At 46.3% G+C, this 22,012-nt stretch overlaps 1 protein-coding gene across 5 annotated transcripts in view; it reads left to right on the top strand.

Moving 5' to 3' along the window:
- The window catches only part of Nav2 (neuron navigator 2), a 373,079-nt gene that overhangs the window by 79,712 nt on the left and 271,355 nt on the right, over positions 1–22,012 (top strand). The window contains exon 1 of one of the 5 annotated variants that reach the window (XM_085841709.1): positions 18,400–18,529. The exons of the other annotated variants lie outside the window; for them this stretch is intronic. Coding sequence (XP_085697835.1) covers positions 18,458–18,529 — 72 coding nt within the window. The 5' untranslated portion in view covers positions 18,400–18,457. Of the gene's footprint in view, positions 1–18,399; positions 18,530–22,012 lie in introns of those variants that run through there. 5 annotated transcript variants of the gene reach the window in all.

Genomic DNA, 22,012 nt, shown 5'->3' with positions numbered 1-22,012 from the left:
GCTCAGATGGTATGAGCTTAAGGACAGAAAGAGCAATTGGAGAATTCACCGGTTGAGGTTGGCCTGGAAACTTAGGAATGGGGTGACTCAAGCAGAAAGGGACACACTACAGAGAACTGGGCACCCACAAAGTCTCCGAATGACCAGAACTTAGGTCTTCCCATGGTTAGACTTAACCTTCCCCTAATGTTTTAACCTTTAAACCAAGAGTCTAACCACATCTGCCTAACTTGTGTTCTTCCAACAAGAAAGATGGTCTCTATCTTATTCCTGCCTTACAGAAATGCAAGGGAATCTGGGACTTGTGTTGACTTTCTGGTTTCTACAATAGATGGGAGGAAATAAAAGCAAGCCCAGGAGGAAGCTAAAACGGATAGAGTGTAAACAGCCAATAAGACTCTAGCATGAGACAGAGAACCAGAGTGCAGAGCCTGCGTGCATGGGACCAGCAGTGCCACAGAAGAAGAGCACATGATGGGCTTGGTCTAGGCCTTGCAGATCCTGCTGGGTACAGAAAAGGAGGCTCACAGTGGGGAGAGTCAGAAGTAAGCATGCCACACTAGTCCCACTGGCCCAAAGGCTTGAAAAGCCCCAGCTTCCTTTGTTCTCAGCTCCTTTCTGGTCACCAAGACTGTGTTATTGCTTTGTGTGCAGTAGTTTAGCTTCAGAAAGCCTAAGTAACTCATGCAAAGCCACACTAGCATTAGGCATCTGAGCCACAGTGCTAAACACCAGGAGGGCTGAGCCTGGAGTCAGGGTGCCTATCCCCAAAGCAACAGTGACACTACCTGGGGCAGAAGGGAAGTGAAGAGAAGCCACATAGCTATGAAGTCTGTGCAAGACTTGGCATCTGGACTTCCTCATATGACAGAAAGGGTCCCTGTAGACTGGAGAGGGTACCAAGGAGGTGTTCAGATGAGCCTAGCAGGAGGATGTGGGTTTAGTTATCACAGGAAAAGGGCCACCAGAGGCAGAGAGCTAGAAGAGGCAAGGCCAGTAGGCTCCTGTGCTGCCCTCTTTCTTCAGTGGCTTTACAAAGAGCAGGGACCCTGCCCTGACAAAGCCTGAGTCTTAGGGAGTGTCAGGTTTTCTGTTTGGCCAGTGAAGCACTCCCTTCTAAAAAGCTTGTTGCCTTCATTCAACAATGGTTTTGATCTTTAACTATAGTCAAGGGCTGTCTTTCACACACCACTCATTCTCCCTCGTTCTTTTCTGTAGGGTTTTTTAATGCCCTGATAGTGAGATAGGCAATCTGATACTAACTCCCTCCTTCCTTCCCTCCTCTCTCCTCCTACCCCTCCTTCCCCTCCCTTCTCATCTTCCCCCTCCTCTGCCACTCTTCTTCCCCCCTCCTTCCTCTCCTCCTCCTCTGTGTTCCCCCACAATCCCTATTTCATGTAGCCATAGCTGATCTCAAACTCAGCGTGTACCCCAACACTGGCCTGGAACTTGTAAACTTCCTGCCTCAGCCTCTTGAGTACGATGGTTTACATTTTTAGCTCTGGTCATGGCAGTGGGTGTGAACAGATCAGCCCCTGTGTAAACAGACATTGTGAACTGATGCTTCTGGTAGGAGAGAGCCAGTCCTTGGCCACAGTCCTTGAATTCAGAAATTACCTGCTTCTGTATCCTAACCTGCCACTTTGGGAGCAGGGGCTTCCAGGACTCTGTACAGTGCCCCAAGCACACGTCTGCCCTCTGAGCAGCAGAGATAAAAGTGACTCTTATCAGTGTTTCGTTAAGAGCCCAGTGAAGTTAACAGGGCAAAGCATCATGGTGAACGTGAGCGTGCTAAGAGTTCTAGAAATATCTGTCACCTCCTTTTTCAGCTCTGAGCGTATGTCAGGGCAGCCGAAGTGAGCTCATGTGACCGTCCCCCTAGTGAGTGAGCCTCCAGGACCTGCATGCCCTAATGGTCCAGGTTCCATCCTCTCTCTGCTGGCATTGCCAACATTGACAAATGCATTTTGTCCCACACTTGGAAATGAGCTAAGCAGAGTCACAGTTTCCCTGAATCCATCCCTACAGCATCACCAGCTGATGGTTCTGCTAGCAGATGCACTGAACCTGCTAACTTGGCCTTATCAACATATCCCTTCTCTAATAGAGTAAGCTCCCTTAGCCTGCACAGGGTTTGCCGGGAGCCCCTTGACCACCCTGATGCCTCCGTCAGTGCAGGAATAAGGGCTTTTGCAAGGCTCCAAGCATCTGGCTCATCTTATCCAGATGACACTTGGAATTTTAATCTTCCAATTGTGGGTTTCCATAAATCTGGGTCGAAACTGTCACCCCCAATCTCCTCTGCTGTGGGAAAATGGCTTTGAAAAGATGTACAGAGGCAGCAGGACAGGCCCAAGGGTGGCCAGCCAGGAAGGGCACTCTTGGGTTACTGGAGAGGAGCCACCAGCAGGGAGTCCCAGGACTTCTCACTGACCAAGTGGCCTCTTTGATTTCACTCCTATGGGAACCCAAGTTGGGACTCCGGGGTTCAGAAAGAAGGTTTTCCAAACATTGTGCTTTGTTTAATCATCTCCTACCCTCCTTGACATACCCATTTACAGACAGAGAAACACTGAGGTTCCCATAGGGCAGCTTGCCCAAAGCTGCAAGGCAGATGATGGAGGAGACTTGTAAATCTGTTTAACTGACATCAAAGCCTATGGATTTCCGGGCATGTCTGACTCTGTCTTGTTTAATCTATGGATTCTTGGAGGCAAAAAAAAAAAAAAAATCCTTGAAACTCTAGCTCTAAGTTGCAGGGACTCCTCTAGCTGTGCTCTGTTAACCCCTCTAGCCCTATCCTGCCCACTCCACTTGGGAAGGCAGATAAGGATTCTGTGTCCTATAGGACTTCATTTGTGAGGGTTAATATGGGGTTGGCATGAAACCACATTAGCCATTCCTGGAGACTGGTCCTGTGACAGGTATGCCCATCAACTCTCCTGGTTAGCTATCATCATTCTTATGTCTGTGAGAATTCCCAGAGACCCCATTGCTTTATCTTAGTGACCCCAGGGGACTCTAGATCACAGGCGAAAGCCTGGCAGCATAGGCCATTTATAGCAATTGGGACGGTCAGGGAGAACAAGGGGAGCCTCCACAGGGCATAGACCTTCACTGAGTGAATTCTACAAACACTCAGTAGTCCCGGTAGCTCTTTCTATGGACACATAGCTTGTGACTTGGCACTAGTTACTCAGCAGTGAGTCTGGTAAACTTGGGAGTGAGCTGGCCTGCACCTGTCCAGGACACCTGCCAGACTGGGGAGAGAACACTGCTTCAAGGGATGTTATGAGATGGTTGTAGAGCTTCAGAAAGCCCGTCTCCTGCCTCTGACAGCTTTTCCCGCAGAACATCTGCAGACTTAACACGTTAAGTAAGCATCAGGTCTCAGGTGTAGTGACCATGGCTGGAGTAACTGGCTTTATGAAGCCCTTGCCTCCTCTTCCTATACTCATTGCTCCCTAGGTCACATACATTAGTGGGGTATATCAGAGCCCCAAAAGATTATATTTTGAGTGGACTCGGTAGCTGGAATACTTGGTTTCACAAAGCCAACTTGGTGGAGACAGTGTTTGAACCACCCTGGTTTCAGCCCAAGTAGGATAGAACCACATTATTTTGCAGACTCTTGGAATCCGAGGGAACCCCTGGCATTCTACTAAGTGGATGTACTTTGATGGAGGCAGGCTTAATGTTAGTGATGGCTTCTGTGTTTCTCCTAGCTGCCTCACTGAGTTTGCATTCTCTCACCAACTAGATGGCAGACAGTTCTTACCACAGGATGCAGCCGCTCTTCACTGGCACTTCTGTATAGGGAGTCTGACTCCAGGACTATTCTGACTAGCCTTGGGTGTAGTCATGTGTCCTGTGCATATTTTAGGTCCTGGGGAGTGAGCCACAACCTCACTGAAGAAGAGAAAGCTGGCCCCGGGAGCTCAGGCATGGTTGCCCCCTTCCATGCACATCCACAGACCCCATTGAGTTCTCAAGTGTCCAGGGATTGAGAAGCAGGAATGGCCTCCATTGTCTCTAACACATCATGTGGATCAGTTCTTCCCATTGCTAGGCCGATGCCCAGAGACCTGCCCAGAAAATCTACTCTCAACCAAATTGTTTCGCTCCAGGAATCCAGATCTGAAACCAACTTTGTCCTGAAATGTGAGCTGAGCGAAACTGTGGCTGATAGCTTTGCCATGCTGTGTCTTTCAAAAGAAAGAAGGGGGAGTGTGTGTGTGTGTGTATGTGTGTGTGTGTACATTTGTCTGTGTATGTATATGTATATCTCTGTGTATGTGTTTCCCAATATTTATCTGTGTCTTCGTATTTGTGTGTCTCTTTGTATGCATCTCTGTATATGTCTGTCTGTATATGTCTGTTTCTGTGTCTATATGTGTGAGTTTTCTTGTCTGACTCTTGTCTGTGTATATGTGTGTGTCTATGTTTGTGTGTGCATATGTATGTCTGTGTGTATCTCAGTCTCCTAGACTCTCTTTGAGCTATCACTATGCTACGATTGCATTATGAGTGACTATAGAACAAGGTGGGACTTGAGTCTGGTTTAGTCTTAGGTCTGCTTTCTTAAGCTCCCAGCTTTAGAAAATTTCCCCATAGGGGACGATGTGAGCCAAATGAGCATTAGGGCCTTACCTCCAGACCCGAGTGTGTACTTTAATTAATGCCTGATAATTTTCCTCATGGGTTATTAGGATGGAACATTTCAGAGCACAAAAGATGACTTTGTTTATAGGGAGGTTTTGTTTTTTAACCCCTGAAGTAACCTGATAGTTTATTTTTCTGTCTGATCCCAATCTCCCTGACAGCTGACAGTTTGCCTTTGAAATGAGTCAGCTTTGATCAGGGATATGGCAGCCAGACAGGTCCTTTTTACTGTCTGTGACTTAGCCCAACCAGTTTGGCAACAGCAAGCTGCATCTCTGGGTGGGGAGTGGAATATGGTGGGCACTGAGGCAGCCTGTAACAATGTAGCCTGTCTCTTGGCCGAAACCAGCAGGCTGACACTTCTCCCCTCTGCTCCCTGCAGGTCACCCATGAAGCATCTCTCTTTGCTGTGTGGGCATGAGCAGCATGGGGCTGTCACACATGGGGCTGTGAAGTCTCCCACCGCCCACCCTCTATATACACTGCTAAATGTCAAAAGCTTTGTCTTCACAGCCTCCTTCCTGTCCCTCTTTGCTTCACCTGGTCTCTCTGTCTCTCTCTCTGTCTCTGTCTCTGTCTCTGTCTCTCCCTCTGTCTCTGTCTCTGTCTCTCTCTGTCTCTCTGTCTCTGTCTGTCTCTGTCTCTGTCTCTGTCTCTCTCTCTCTCTCTCTCTCTCTCTCTCTCTCTCTTTCTCTCTCTCTCTCTAAGGCTTTTCTCTTCCTAAGCAGAGTGCAGTGTGGCTGGCCAGGAGCAGTTTAGGACTCCGTATGTGAAGATACAACCCAGGGACCACAGTAGCCCTATGGGTCGGGAGGCAGGATGACTACATTGGAGACCACTATAGGAGGATGTGGGGGAGCTGGCTTATGGCCATCTTCTGGAGGTGGAGGGGTGGTTGCGATAAAAATCAGGTCTTTGCTTTAATTTTAGCAATTGCCTTCAGAGTCAGGGGTGGGGTGTGCACCTGAAATCCAAGCACTTGAGAAGCAGAGACAAGAAGACCAAGAGTTCAGAACCAACCTGGGCTACATAGTGGCACTCTGTGTCAATAAATAAATAAAACAAAACAAAGCTACTTTCAGCTTTACCCAGCCTCAGCCTCTGTTAGGTAAGAGCAGAGGGCAGTAGAGGGAGAGGGCGTTTCATGGGCATCTGAAATGCATTTGTAAGACAAAGACTCACAACCAAGGCACCTTGCCACTGTTTGGTTCTAAAGGCTGGGGTGTTCACCGCTAGGTTTCTTTCTATGACACTAGGATCCACACTCAATCAACCAAGGGAAGCTTTCCAGGAAGAATATCCAGCAGCCCATGGGCCTAGCAAGGTTCTTCATGACTTGATGTTTGGGAGAACTTAGCATGGAGGTCAGGCTTAGGATTCTATGACGAGATGTCAGCATTGGGCCTGAGCATTTGAGAAGCCCCCTTCTGTGCCTCAGGACCGTCTGACTCTGGGTGCAGGGAGGCGCTGTGATATTCATTATATGGGAAAAGTCCCCTAGTAGATGGTGCCATGTTGACACAGAGACTACATCATTGCAAGTCCCTGTGGTCAGTGGACTGGCCTCCTGTTGGCATGTCTTTAAAATAAGACAGTGTTCATCTTGGTTTCTTATGAATGATGGATTCAGAAGCAACCCAACGAAGCAGGTAGAACCTGCTTGTAGTCCTGTTGGTTAGGAGCAGGACATCAGTATTTGTTCATCCTGAGAAACAATTTTGGGCAACAAGGCATAGTCACTGGGGACAGGCCAACGGTGGAGTCTTTGTTGTCCCACACAGGCTTCAAGCAAAGTGTTAGAGGCACAAATATAGGCTGTTCTCCACCCCCAGTATCCATTAACCCTGACTGGAGAGCACAGACAGACGTGTGCAGTGGCTTCCTGTCTGCTACAAGCAGCCCTTTAGATCATGGAGAAAGGCCATTGCTCTCTAGTTCACCACACCCTCCTGCAGACAGTTGCATGTTCCAGACGGGGCTCTATCTCCTCCAGCAGTGCCGCATCTCATCTCTTGCAAGATTTCATTAAAGCTCCTCTAGGGGGGATTGGAGTGGAGAGTTAGTGTGGTGGGAGATTACCAAGGTCAATCCTTCTGCAGTGCTTTCTCTCCTGCTCATTCTTGGCACCAAAATATTCCCAGGCGAGCACATTATGCTGGTGTCATGTATCAAAACTATATAACAGATTCACCAGGCATCTGCTGAACCGAGACACTGCCCCTGATTGCAGTGTGTGTAGTGTTGGCCTTGGGAGTATGGGCGAGAACTGCCTCCTCTGGTGAGCGCCAGCTCTCCTATTAGCTGGGAGCACCCATCACATAGGAGAGACTGCTGGGGCTGCTCTGTCTAGGATCAGGTTAGAGGCCCCGAGAAGGCTGAACTGTGGAGTTCTTCATCCTTCCAGACTCTCTGCTGCATTAGTGGGAGCCAAGCTTCACAGTGACTCCATGTGTGGGGGTGGGTCCTCTCATGGAGTCCCTGCCATCTCCTGGGTGCCAGTGTCCTCCCTGTGAAATGGGACAGTGATCCTTCCCTCACAGGGCACTGTGAAGTTTCCCTGAGGTACCACATGTGGTAGATCACTGTTCTGGTGCATGAGGGAGTTGCCAGACACACAGGAAGTCACTCCCTTACAGACACACAAGTGAAGGATGACACACGGGCCGGGGAAACCATCACTGTCTCCTGCTTGGCAGTGGAAAATCCCTCTGTACAACAGAACCAGTTTTACCTGCGAGCACGAAGGAGCCAAGTGGAAAATAAAATAACCGCAGCCTGATTGGTTTGGCATACGTTTCCTGGGCCTCACCCAATCTGTGGCTTAAAGGATTGGGAAATGGCCAAATAAACATGGGCCTTTGTCTAGGAATGTTTGGCCAGGCTAAGGGGAAGCATGGGGTGCTCAAGGATTAAGGTTGAGGTGGCAGGTGTAATGACCATGGCCAGGTGGCTTAGTGACTTTTCCAAGTCACTTTCTACGTTCAAGTGTGTTTAGGTCAGTGTGTTTGGGTCAGTGTGGGAGGAGCCAGGCTTCGGGTGATTAGGGGAGGGGTGCATTTCTCTCCTGATCTGTGTAGCCTGCCCTGGCTGAAAACCTCTAATAGGTGTTCATCTAGTTTTATACAACTTTACCAAAGAAGACAGTATGGGGAAAGTACTCATTTTCATTTGTGTCTCCCAAATATACATCCAGTTAGAGTCCTGGAGTCATTTGTTTGTACTCTCTCTTGCCTACCTTGATGCAATGGCAACCATGGTCCCCAGTCCTCTCAGACATGACAACCTAATGCTTGGTTAAATCACCAACAAACAATGGTCCGGTTTCGTCCTCTTGGAGTGCAAGGTGGATTTTATCCTGGTCAGCTCTCAGGGATCAGATCTGCGGGGTGGTGTTCAGGAAGGCTGCCATATAAATAGTATTGTGATCGCTATGACAGTCCATTTATTGGTGATGTTGAATGATAGATGGCAGAGTGGAAAATTATTCCTCTGGCTGGGTTCTTTGTCATTTACCAAACCCATCTTTTCTTCCTTTAGTCCTTCAGTTTGTCATCCATCCATCTATCTATCCATCCACCCATCCACCCATCCATTTACTCATCTAGTACTTACTGTTACTTGAGTAGACAGTATCTGTAAAGCCAGTAGAAATAGTAACTGTGGATCTTGTCTTCAGAGACCTTAACAGGTGCAATAGGAGTTAAGAAAAATATAGATGATATGATGAAAAGGGCAAGATTTATTTTTTTGGTGGGGAAAGGGATTAGGTTTTGTTGAGGATCCCAGAGGACCCCCCCCCAACTTGTGAGGCCTGAGCTTTCCAGCCATAGAAGTTAATACCAAGGAACTAGAAGAGGCCATTCTCCATGAGGAATTGCAGGCACCTCCTCTGAGAAGGAGGAACAGGAGGAGGTAGGGGCTCCTGCTTACAGTGCAGGTCATAAACAAATCAGGGAGATTGGGACGCACGTGTGCAGTGCTCAGACGAGCTTTCATGGTGGATGTGGTCCAGAGGAGTTTCTGAACTTCACTACAGTCTGCCTAGATATTCAATGGGGTCTTTCAGTTTTTGAGTTCTGTTTGGGCTCCGAGTTGGAGCAATCTCCATGAGGGCTGGCAGCTGACTCCAGAAAGCCAGGCACATGTAGCTTCAGTCACCTCTGCTCATGGTGCCTCCCAAACTTCTCCCTTTCCCCTTTCCATGTGCCATGCTTCTGTGGCCTTAGTCATCCTTTAAGACTGATGTTCCAGCCTCACTGCCCCATGCTCTAGAAATATGGGAGCTTGGAGATGGGGGTTCAGCCTCCATGGCCTCTTCTATCTTTGGAATCTGTCCCTTGACTATAAATAAGGCTGTTGCCTAGTACCAGTATTGATGGCATTTGCAGCTGTCCTCTGGGAGACGGACTCAGACGAATAACCCATTTTCAAGAGGACATGGCCATTAGGCGACAGCTATTTATGGTTCCTATTGACCAGAGCCAAACCTGAATTGTCACTGGCATTAAAGTTTCATGTGCTGGGAGCCTCCTTGTTGTATCTGGCTGTCTCTTTCCATTTATTTGAATTATCTTACCATGTTTATCTCAGTTCCTCTCTAGATTTGGGTAGCTGTGTAGTCCAGCTGCTTGGATTTCACTTAGTGTACCTCTAGTCCTCTGACAGCCTTCTGAGCCAGGATAGGCACCTCAACAGTGGAACACTGAGGGTCAAAAGGTTAACCCCTTTGCCCAGAATCACCCATTTAAGTGACAGAAGCAAAAGTCAGCCTGAGTTCTGCCAGGAATCAAAGCCTGGGTAATTTCCGTGAAACCACGCATGTCTGATGTCCGGACCTGGAATGTTACTTCAGAGGTTTTTATTTATTTATTTTGTCTCATGACAGGTTAGTTAGTCACTTGGCACTAATTCATTGATGGAACATGCAATTTTTAACAGCTCGTCCATGTCAAATCTGTATTAGGAGCCACGTTGCTCCATCTTCAGAATTTCCTTTTCATATTTATAAATAAATCAATAATAATATTTTATTAGAGTAATTAAACAATAAGTAATTAATCAAACAGGTTAAATAATAAAATTAAACAATGAATAAATTTCCGGGCCACATTCTTTGTGGCCATAGGACTTAGTGCTTTTGAGAGACGACTGAGTCCTTCCAGGGGACTTTTCAACTATAAAATACTCTTCTGGGTGACACATTGCATCATGAGTCATCATGGTTTTCAGTGGCCTGGACGTTGACAGTCTCAGCAGGAAATAGTCCTGCGCCAGTCACCTCCTCTGTCATCCTGTCCCTTTCATCTCTGGTACCTGCACTTCTTCAACTTAAAATGTGCAACATGATCAGGCCAGAGAGAGGCCCTCTTCCTCTCCCCTTCATGTTACCTTTGAGAAGGAAGAAAGAGTGTGGTTGAGAACACAGTGTAAGAAATGCCTTGTTTCTTCTTTCTTCTTGGACCTCAGGTACATCATCACATCTCTGAATTTCAATTCTCCTAATTGTATTATATTTTATCTATCTATCTTCTTTCTATCTATCTATCTATCTATCTATCTATTTATCTATCTATCATCTATTTATTTATTGGTTTTTCAAGATCACCTAACCAGATGTGGTAGAGCTCATTTGTAATCCAGCACTCTGTAAATATTAAATCAGAGAGAGAGAGAGAGAGAGAGAGAGAGAGAGAACACGAGAACACCAAAGTTGTGTTGGTAATAGCTCAGTTGGTAAAAGCTCAGTTGGTAATAGCACCACATAAAACGTTGGCTCACTTCTAATTCTAGAGCTGGGGAGGTGGGGACTGTAGGATCTCGGGGGCAGATGGCTTGGGTACCAATGAAGTGAGCTGCTTTTGTTTCTTCAGAGATAATTAGCCAATATCTTTATACAGAACGGGATTTCCAACTAACATTGCCCCCGCACACACCCCCCCCCCATCAGCATCCTCTAGGAAACTTTAGAAAGAAAAAGCAGCCATCCAAACTCTCCTATTTATCTCATGCTTCCAGCTTGGGTCCAGACATCTGATTTCAAGGAGGAGAATGGAGACCAGAAAGTCCCAAGGGAAGTGTGGGGATAACGGCACACAGGCCCACACACTGTGCCTGCTGGGATGAAGACTCCAGCAGTCAGATGATTTTTCTTCCCATTTGCAGATAATCCATTGGCTAGAACTGGGGTCAGAACCTCTAGAGAGGAAGTGGGAGCTGTGAGCCCTCTCTCTCTGTCTCCAAGGATGCTACAGAGAGGGAAAGGTGTGTCCTTGGGTTATGCTCACTAGAGCTGGTTTTCTGCTCTGCTGGAAGCCAGCTCATACTCCTGATATATCCAGGTCACACTCTCTCCAAGGACACACTTCCCCCAACCCCATCCCACTGTAAGGGTGTTGGCCAGCTGTATCCTACCAGAGGATCCTGGTAGTACTCCTGAAACCACCAACCATGCCAGTGTCCCTCTAGATGCTCAGCACAGGAGTCAGCCCCCAGCACACAGCATCTCTGAATACAGGGATATTCCCCGTCAGCAGTCAGTGACACCTTAGTTTGAATGGGTGGGGAGAGTATGTGAGAGCAACCCAGTGTTCCGAGCAATAAGGCACTTTCCATGCACCTATCTCTTTCCATGCCTGTCTTCCCTCTATGAGGACAGGAAAAAGTGGTAGAATTCTCCCTTTTGTGTTTCTGGAATGCTGCAGTTTGCCCTTTTTTTCCCACACTTTGGTCACTGATACAAGTTGTACAGCTACCTCAAGTTTAAGCCAACCGTCATACACACCCATTCTGCAATGCTGAGTTTCATTCATAGTGACTGATGGCCGCAGAGCCAGACAATATGGCATAGAAACGTCAATATGGCAGTTGGCAAATGCATTGGGGCTTAGTGGGTGGCATCTAGGAAGTGTTGCACAGTACCCGCCATGTCGTTCTGCTAAACGTCTAGCCATCTTAGCTACCCTCACTCACTGGTGGACAGCCAGCTGGAGATGTCACTATCCCATGTGTCACCCTTCTCTGACTGAGCCACCAGGGAGACGGTCTCATTGAGACTAGAACAAAAGCAGAAGAGTAAGGGCTAACTGAGTTAAGCAACTTACCGGGCAGTGGGAAGTGCAGTTCAGTTTGCATGAGTGAAGCAGATGGCCCACAGGAGATGATTTCATTAGTTTTATCATGTCAGGGGAAATTAATTTGCCACTTTATTATCCGTTCTTTTGTTTATAAAAAAGGAAAAGAGATGTGATTTTGTTATCTTTGGCAAAAGCAATTTGTAGAAAGGGTCCCCCACCTTAATGGAAAACAAAGATATGGCAGGAACTTGAAAAAATAAAATTGTCTTCTAGTTGCTGCTAAGAATCTACATAGCTCAGAGAATAAAGTACTGTCACCTATTGCTGATAAAATTGGCTTCTGTTTCCTGCTTCCAGCCATATAAGGGAGCTTATATATACATATGTATATATAAGCTATATAAAGGGCATATGTACATATAAAGGATATATATACATATATAAATGTAAAATATATAAAGGTTATATGTACGTATGTATATATCCTTTATATGGTTGGAAGAGGGGGAGATTTTGAATGAGGGGAATCTTTAAAATCTTGAGACAATGGGTTGTTGCAAAGTTCACTCGTTTCAGTGATGTTTTTGCAGCACAAACATTCTTAAGTCCTGGTGTCTGGCCGCTCACATTTTTCATTCCAATGTCTCACATCAAGTTACGACCTGATAAATGTGAGGGAGCTCCAGGCATCTTGAGTCCTGTCTTCTAAAGGTGAGAAAGATCCAAATGCAGATTCTAGACCTAAGAACAAATAAGATCTTTTGAATTTCAGGCTCAGGGTTGTTAACTGGGAGAGTCCCCATACTTATTCTTTGGGCACAAATAGTTCTTTCATGGCCCTTTTGAAAGGATCAAAGTAAAACCTGGACTTCTGAATGGCTTCCTTTTTGTTAGTTCCTTTTATCTTACTGAACAGTTACTAATGAGCATTCTGGGAAATTCACCCCTGTGGGTGGGGCCTCTAGAACATAATGACCAGGGGCTGTAAACGGGTATACATAGGCTCATGCACATTGTGTGTTTGTGTGTATACTAACACGAGCATGTTCTGAGACCCTGTGATCTTAAATCAAACACTCAGCAAGCACCCTGCTTGAACTAGCTAACTCCCTTTGCTATTCTTGCCAATGGAGAATTAGGTTTCAAAAATGACTGCCCATCATAGTCAATATGGAACTTTGAAGATCTTTTTCCCCTTAAATAACATTTGTTGTTGTTTTGTTTGTTTGAGACAGAGTCTTGCTGTATAGCTCAGATCTCAGCCCATAGTTCTTAGCCTCTGGAGTTCTGGGATTATAGGCATGCACGGCATGCCTGGCTACAACTTAGTTTAAGAATAGATGTAGCTTTTTTGTTGCTATTATATTTTGCTGTTGTTGTTTTGAGACATAGTATTGCTATGTAACCCTGACTGTCTGGGATTCACTTTGCAAACCAGACTGGGCTTTGAATTTGTGTCAGTCCTCTTGCTTCAGCCTCTTTTGAATGCTGAAACTTAAGGCATAGACTGCCATGGAGAGCTAAATTAACTTTTAATTCAAGAATAGATTTTTGGGGCTGGTGAGATGGCTCAGTGGGTAAGAGCACCCGACTGCTCTTCCAAAGGTCCAGAGTTCAAATCCCAGCAACCACATGGTGGCTCACAACCATCCGTAACAAGATCTGGCGCCCTCTTCTGGAGTGTCTGAAGACAGCTACAGTGTACTTACATATAATAAATAAATAAATCTTTAAAAAAAAAAAAAAAAAAGAACTAGTAAAAAAAAGAATAGATTTTTGGCTGTTGGACCTGAGTTTGGTTCCAAGTATCAGTATCAGGTGGCCCACAAACACCTGTATCTTCAGCTTCATAGCATAGAACACTCTTTTTTGGCCTTCACAGGCACCTATACTCACCCCCACCACACACACACACACACACACACATACACACACACACACCCGCCCTCCACCACACAGAGTTAAAAATAAAATTAATTCAAAATAATATATTTATCTTTATAGAAAGGTTATAAATATGGAATATAAGACAGAACATTGTTGTTCTTATAAAATTACAAATTTTAATAATGCAATACACTTGCTATCACTAATAACTGACATCAACTTTTTTCATATTTTCTTGGTTCTTGTTCAATGACCTTTGTCTATTTGGGGGCAGGCTCTCCTGGGGACCATGCTGCATTCAATAGCTAGGTCTTCTTAGGCTCCTTTGGGCTTTGGCAGTCTCTCTCTCTCTCTCTTTCTTTTTTAAAGGTTTGTTTGTTGGTTGGTTGGTTTTATGTATATGAGTACACTGTTGCCCTCTTCAGATGCACCAGAAGAGGGCATTGGATCCCATTACAGATGGTTATGAGTCACCATGTAGTTGCTGGGAATTGAACTCAGGACCTCTGGAAGAGCAGTTGGTGCTCTTAACCACTGAGCCATCTCTTTAGCCCCAGGCTTTGGCAGTTTCTTATAATTTTGATCGTTTCCAAGAATATTTATGCTGGTTTTAGCTTTCTTTTTATTTTCTTGCTTTGTTTTGATTTTAGTTTTATTTGATTTTTAGATAAGGGTCTCTTATAGCCCAGGCTGGCTTTTTTCTACCTTTGGAGTGAATGCTGGGATTTGAGGCATTCACCACCAGACATTATGTAGCACAGTGGTACTCACCCTTCTTAATGCTGCAACCCTTTAATACAGATCCCCATGTTGTATTCAAACATAAATCCTTTTTGTTGCTACTTCAAAACTGTAATTTTGCTACTGTTATTAATCATACTGTAAACATCTATGTTTTCTGGTGGTCATAGGCAACCCTTGTGACAGGGTCCTGAGACTCCCAAAGGGGCGGCCACCCACAGGTTGAGAGTCACTGCTATAGAGCATCATCTCCTGCCTCAGTTGCAAGCCATCAACTAGAATGTGCTAGGTTTTCTCATAGTTAGATGAGAATCATGGGCTTGGGAGAAGAAAACCTTAGTTTAATGGGCCTTTCCCCTCAAGGGGTAGGGTTCATTCTGTCATCCTGACTGGGTGTCTGTGCTGGCCTGGATCGCCTGGCTAGGTAGTGGCTACATATTTCCCATGGAAGGTTCTCTTTCTCTTTTTTTCAGTGTCCCACATTCATCCTTGACAGAGAATGTTGCTGTCCGTTAATTTGGAATTCTTCTTGTGTGAGGTGTTTTCCTGTTCTCATTGGTTTGTGTACATATTTCAGTTATCAGTACGAGCCCTGGACTATTTGTTTCTTATTATAATTTATAATCTAATGCTGTCTTCTTCTACAAGGTGTGCTGGGCTGGGCTGGCTTTGACTATTATGAGCTTGCTTATCTGGCTTCTGGCCCCTTTGGCATGACATAGCCCTTTGCTGTGTTTTGAGGTGGAGATACAGTGTTGCCTTTGGGAATTGGAACAAACTTCAGCCTTTTATGAAGATAGCTTGTCCCAGTGCATGAAATCTATTTCTGCAAGGAGTTCTGGTTCCCTCTCTTAGATCATGGTGTTGGAAACCAAAGTCTGCTAGGATAGATACACAGTACTACTGAGATATCACTGTGTTTAAATGCTTTGAGGTGACAGACAAGGAAGTGTCTATCTCTGTGTGTGCATGTTTGTGTGCCTGCTTCCCTGTGTAAAGACATATGTCTGTATTAAATAAACATTAATTTATACTATATAGCTTTTCCTAACAAACTCTGCTATAGTTTAGTTTAGAAACTCATTTTATAGTCTTTATAGTATCCAACTCTAATCCGTTACCTCACAGGTCTTACCAACTTCTTCCTCTGTGTGCTGCCAGCCTTCCACCTCCATGATGGTAGACCCCCCCTTGGCTTATCAGTACCCCCAAATTGTGTTTGACCTCCTAGTTTACTATCTGTCAGTCCCACAAAACAAGCCACTTTTGTATGTCATTCTCTCCCCAGTGACGGTGCAAGTAAGCATCTAATAAGCAAATAAATAAATAAATATTTGTTGAATGAATGGCACAGCAATAGAGAGGAAAAGGAGAAGAAAATACATGATTTTTCTAATCCTGCCATCACCACCCCACATACCCCCCTTTTTTTTCAATTGCTTGCAAAATGTCAATCATCCTGACACTTTGAATCAAGTGTGGCTAGGCGTAGAACCCCTGTCCTTTGTGCTTTAGTGGTCCTTCTGTAGGAAGCTTCCCTCTTGCTATTCTTTGCCATGAGATGGAGCCTTGTGGGTGGCTCTGGTGGAGGCCAGGGGGCAGAAATGGCAGCACCCATTTAAAGTGTCACTGAGACCCCATCAGGAAATTGGCTCCAATTTGGTCTGGGGAGGGGAATTGTTTCCTCTGCCTTTTGTGATCATGATGATGGCGATGCTGATTTACAAGTCACTGGGCTGAGGCAGGGAAGATGGCTTCCCTGAGTGGAAAAGATTAATTAAATGATTATCCCAGCTGCCACACACTAATGCCTTTCTCACTGGGTTTCAGGACCAGGAAGCAGAAGGCCACCACATTTAGCCTTTTACAGGGAATCTAATTGACAACTTTGAGATGCCAAGTTTTATTAGATTTGGGAAGAGTCAGTGTCAGCGGCTGGCAGCCTCTGATACCCAAGAATGCTCTCCTCTGGCCACCTGGAATTCTGAGTGACATCATTCCTGCTTCCTTTCTTGATGTCCATGCTGAAGATCTATGACTATCATATTTTCATGATTGTTATTTTTTAGTGATTTTAATCTGGGCTCTTGAGGATCGGGGCTTACAGCCTGGCAGACAGGCAGGAAAATGCATTGAATTCCGAATATGTGCTGGGTCCTGGGCTAGTAGTGGCCAGGGATTGCCGAGGGGTGTGTGTGTGTGTGTGTGTGTGTGTGTGTGTGTGTGTGTGTGTGTGTGTAATTCTCCATCTAGAATGCTCTTCTCACAGTTTAGCCCTTCCCAAACAGTAGTGCATAAGAACCACCTGTCTGTATCCAGGCTATGGGGCACTTCCCCATTACTCCAACCCAACCCCCCACTCTGGAGTTCCTGTTTCAACAGACCTGGGATGAGGCCTGAAATCTGCATTTCTGACAAGTCGCCAAAGCCACACTGCTCTGCTGGCTCCAAAAAAAAATCACTGCCCAGTCTTGGCATGTCTCCTTCCTGTCAATTGAATGTCACCTCCGAAATGTCACCTCCCTGGAAAGAGGCTGTTCTCCACCTCACCCCCCTCCTATTTTAATTTTTAATTTATGTGCCTGGGTATTTTACCTGCATGTATGTCTGTTGTATCACTTGAGTGCCTGCTACCTAGAAGAAGGCATCAGATCCCCTGGGGCTGGAGTTACAAGCAGTCATGAGCCGCTCTGTGGGTGCTGGGAATCAAACCTGGATCCACTGGAAGAGCAAGTGCTCTTAACCACTGAGCCAACTCATTCCTTTGTTTATAGTGTGTGTGTGTGTGTGTGTGTGTGTGTGTGTGTGTGGTGTGTGGTGTGTGTGTTTGTGTACACCTGCACGTGTTTACATGTATTGTGCGAATACAGGTACCTGCAGAGCCAGCCAGAGGGCAGTTGTGAGTCACCTGGAAACTAGTGTTATAGGCAGTTGTGAGCTGCCTGGTGCACCAGTAACAGCCCAGGAAAGCACTTTCTTAATCATGTCCACCTTCTCACACGAGAGTACCTGAGTATCTGCAGCAGGGGCCTAAAGACACCCTGAAGAATAACAAGGAGGGCTAAGGCAGGCAAAGACTGCATTGTGCCCTATGGAGGATGGTCATGGCCTCCATGCCTGTCTTCAACACCATGTGTTTTGTCTACAAGATATTTGTTTGGAGGTCACAAGAGGCCACTCTAGATTGTGTGGTTTTCCCATTTCTTGACTACATTGAAACAAGGCCATTTCAAGCAGGCCAGCACAGACTAGATCGCTAAGCCGCCATGCCTCTGTCTGGAAGTTTAGCAGGATGTAAGAGCTTAAAAGATCGGTTTCTGCTGACTCTTTTCCTAAAGCCTGCTTTCTTCCATTGCTTAACACCTGGGGACCAGCATCCCGCAGGAGGCCCCTGTAGCTTTGGGGCAGAGGTCCCTGTAGCTTTGGAGCAGAAGTCCCCGTAGCTTTGTCAGGATCCCTGCGAAAGCTAAACCTAGGTGAACTCCCTTTCTTTGCAGGACTCAAGCGTGTAGATGCTCCTCCCCGTGGACTGTGAAAAGCCATGTAATGTAAGGGCAGGAAGCAGGGTGTGAGGCAAAAGATGAGAGGCACGGAGGCACCCCGTGAGTTGGGAGGGTTTGGAAACCGTGTAGAAGCTGGAAGCCTGCAGGCTTCGGTGAAGTTTGCTCAGCCCGAACATCCACTGTAGTCTCTGCCAAGCACTGGACAAGGGAGGGGGCGGCTCCCCAGGTTTGTTTGCTTGAGGAAGCCAAAGAAACCGTGATGTATTTCCCCTGAATGTGTCATGAAAATGTAAGCACAGAGAGCTGGATTATTTTAGAGGGTGAAGAGAATCTGGTGGGGGTGACGGAGGTGCAGGAATCACAGCACCAAGAAGCCAGGGCAGGGGGCCAGAAGGCCGCCCCATGGGTTGGGGTAACGTAAGCTGCGGCTGTTCAGGAGGTGGCCCGTGTAAGGAAATCTGACCACAGCTAAAATTAACCTCCGAGGCTTCACACGCCTCCACACTGCTTTGAACTAAACACCCCCTAGAGAGGGCACCGGCTGCTTGACCGCTGAGGATCACACTACTGCCTGCCAGCAGGGGTCCAGCTATGCCAATAAGTATCAACGTATGGGTCCCTGCTCGGGACCAAAGTCGTGATTCCTGTGACCATTATAAAGTGGTGAGCAAGTGAGGGGCATTGGCAGGGGTGTCTGGGGAGAGCTTGTTTGAATTGGGCTTTTGTTGAGAGGACGGTTCGAATTTATTGTCTGCGCTGGGTAAGGCTGTGAGTTCTCTGAGAGATGGCTCTTCACCGCCCCCCTCAACCCCCACCCCCGTTGTTTTCTGTGTCAAGTGTCCTGGCGCAGGAAGGCTCGATAGTATGTATGTCTTTAGAGCAGATGGAGAAGGGTATGTCTGGAAGTTATTGGTGGTCTGAGAAGATACAGTTGCACAAATTCAGAGGAAGCCAGAGGCCAGATGTGCAGGGTCACTATGGCAACAGGTGTGGCCATTTCCATCTGGCTTCCCAGTGGGGCCTCAGCAGGTGCAATGGGGAGAAAGATGAGCTGTGTCAAGACTTGGAGGTGTAGAGGGGTAGTCTAGAGGGCTTCAAAGTTTGGGGCCTTGAAAGATTTGAGAGGGGAGCTAGAAGGAGTTCCTACCTGTTAAGACCCTGGCAACCCTGGCATATATATTTTCTTCTCTCTCTCTCTCTCTCTCTCTCTCTCTCTCTCTCTCTCTCTCTCTCTCTCTCTCTCTCTCTCTCTCTCTGAGACACAGAATTTTTTTGTGTCACTGCAAAGAGGCAAGATGCACTTTTCTTCTTTAGTATCTCCTTAGCATTCAGATGATTCATATCACACACAGCTGATGGCAGTCTTGGGCACTGGTATCATGCCAGTGTGATCTAACAATCAGAGTGGTCATTTTGATAGGGTCTAAGAGAGTGGCAAGAAGCTATAGCCTCATAAGTGGGAGCTCCCCCTTAGCTTATTCTTCTCACGCTCCCGCAGACCCTTCCCATCAAGCCCCCTCTCCATCAAGCTGCTAGCCCAACTTCTGAGACAACATTAGCCTCCCAAGGTGGCAAGCCTTCTTTGGAGAAGAGTGGTGTTCCTGTATGCTTAGGGGAATGCTGGGTATAACTGACCTTAAAACAGTCAAATGTGTAAGCCCTACAGCCTTTGCCTTGTGAGCAGACACTGTGTTGCAGGAATATGAATGATGTAAGGGAAAGTCCCCCCTCATAAAGATGGTTTGACAAGGGTTTGGGACCACCCTGCTGTCCTGAGGCCTCTGAATCTTCTCAGAGGAAAAACTCTACAAAGTCAGTATTTCTTTCTGCTTGTGTGTTTGGGGACTTGAACTCACATCCCCAGACTTGCACCACAAGTGTCTTTACTGGCAGAGGCATCTTGCCAACCCGTTTGTCTTTTCTTGTTGCCTTCATCCTCCATGTGATGTGCTGGCTCATCATAGCAACAAGGTTGCCAGGGAACTGGGCATCTGTCTCTTTGACTTTAGATGCCTAACCCTATGTAGGCGCAGCAGTAAACAGCATCATCTTGGGGATATGTCTCTAAACTCCTGAGCTCCAAATTCACTGCCCTGTTGAATGGATATCTTTTGAGGTAGAGTGTTAAAAATAGGATTCACCAGGAGGCTATTAATGTGTTTTGAGCCTTGACAAACACAACCAGTATGCCTGGATGGGGATTTCCATTCCCTGTTTAACCTCGATAGGCACAAGAGCCAATTCTCTCTTTCTTAGGAATTGTATACTTACATAAATTTCTTTTAGAAAGTTCTCCCATCTTGGCTATCAGAATGAACCAGGCTGACTTCTCTAACTCCTTTGTGATGTGATGGTGTATGGAGCAAACTTGGAGACTCAGTGTATGGTGCTGATGCTGATCCGTATCCAGCTGGGCACCAGTGGCCTTATCTATGTGATGAGACACACACAGGCTCCCATCCTGTCTTCCAACATGGCTAGGGTTGGGTCATGTGAGTCCAGTAGCTGGGAGGCAGACACCGCTTTGCTGGGAGGATACCATTATTCCTCCTAAGATGACTCCATCAGGGCTCCCTTTCCAGGACTCTAGAATGCATAGTATGCTTGTGCAAATTGTCCTTTTATATCCAGGGCCACACTGTCTACTGGGTAGGGATCAGCCCTTTTCTCTCAGTCGTTTTCCTGGTAAAAGTCTATTGTAAAAACATAAAACATAGCAACCTGGGATTCCTCCGTAGGCCTGGCAGCTCTGACCCCTGGGATGGAGAAGAACCCAGGGCACAAGGCACAACGGTCACTTGGTTGCTTCCATGGAAGCCAAATCTCTTGAATTGCTGAGAAGGGAGTGAAGCTCTCATAAGGGGAAGAAGAATGAAATGTGTTTCTAGGGTAGGGCAGTGGCAGCCACTGCTGGGGACTGCCTGCAGTCCAGTGTTTTTAAAGTTACTTTAAAACACAACTTTCCCACCCACAGCACAGAAGTGCGCCTGTCAGGCAAGTCCTGGTTCTCTTTGACAAGTGACATGGGGTGCTCTGACCCCTTAGGACAGTGTCAGACCTTCAGGAGTGCTTTACTGAGCAGGCCTCCCCGTTCTTCATTAAATGCCTGCCAGGGCCCACTCTTAAGATGTAGACTTCCAGTGCTGCCTGTGCCTGTGTTTCAGAGAAGAGGAGGAAGACTTAGAAAAGTTTGTGTGACGTACCAGGTCTGGGTGTAAGAAGAGGGTGAAGCCAGGACCTGTCTCCTGGTTTCATGTCACACTCCAGGTGTGGAATTCCCTGTGTGTCACTTACACACACTTGTGAATACAACGCCCACTCATCTAGCCAAATGCTTTGGGGTTGAAATATCTGTATCTGATCATCTCAAAAGTCAGTGTCTCATGACTTGCTATTAATGGTTGGTTGATACATCCCTTGAATAAAAGGATATGAATGTGTGCATATCACCATATACAGATATAATGCATATGCATGCATATCATAGTCCTGGGCTCTAAGCCATCTACCTCCCACTTTTTTTTCTGGGTGAAGCTGTGGAAAGACCCCACTGTCTTGCCTTTGCCCTGTGCCTGGGGGTGGGGAGGCTCTCTGGACTTGCTTCACCTGGGGCAATCTGGGTGCATCATTGTTTCCTTACTCAGTTTTTTTGTTGTTTTTTTTTTTTTTAATTGCATGCGGAAACACTGTTTGAACTGGTTACTGGAAATTGTATTCAGCCCTGGGCACCTTATTTGTGTCTGTGTGACCCTTAAAAAAAGTTACAGGTCTGGAGAGATGACTCAGCAGATATAAGAGTATTGGTCGTTCTTCCAGAGGACTGGCTTGATTCCCCAGCACCCACATGGCTCCTGTAATTCCCGTTCCAGGGGATCTGATGACCCCTCCTGACCTCCACAGGCACAAAGCATACCATACACACATCCAAACAAAAATGTCCATACACATAGATAATTTTAAAAAAATAATAATAATTAAAAAAAAAAGTTAAACTACAGCAACAACCCCCCTCTTTTACAAGACAAAACCCACACCTGGCAGGCCTACCAGATCGATTGCATAGAAGCATCCACCCTCCTGATGCTAAAGCCCGGATGGATTGAGCTGGAAATGTAAATGCTAGTTGAGAAGAGTGACTCATTCCCA

This window comes from Mus caroli, unplaced genomic scaffold (genome assembly GCF_978045245.1).
Source record: "Mus caroli unplaced genomic scaffold, Mus_caroli_1 scaffold_8, whole genome shotgun sequence".
NCBI lineage: Eukaryota > Metazoa > Chordata > Mammalia > Rodentia > Muridae > Mus > Mus caroli.
Note: the sequence above shows the minus strand (reverse complement) of the source record. Positions and strands in the feature narration are given on the sequence as shown.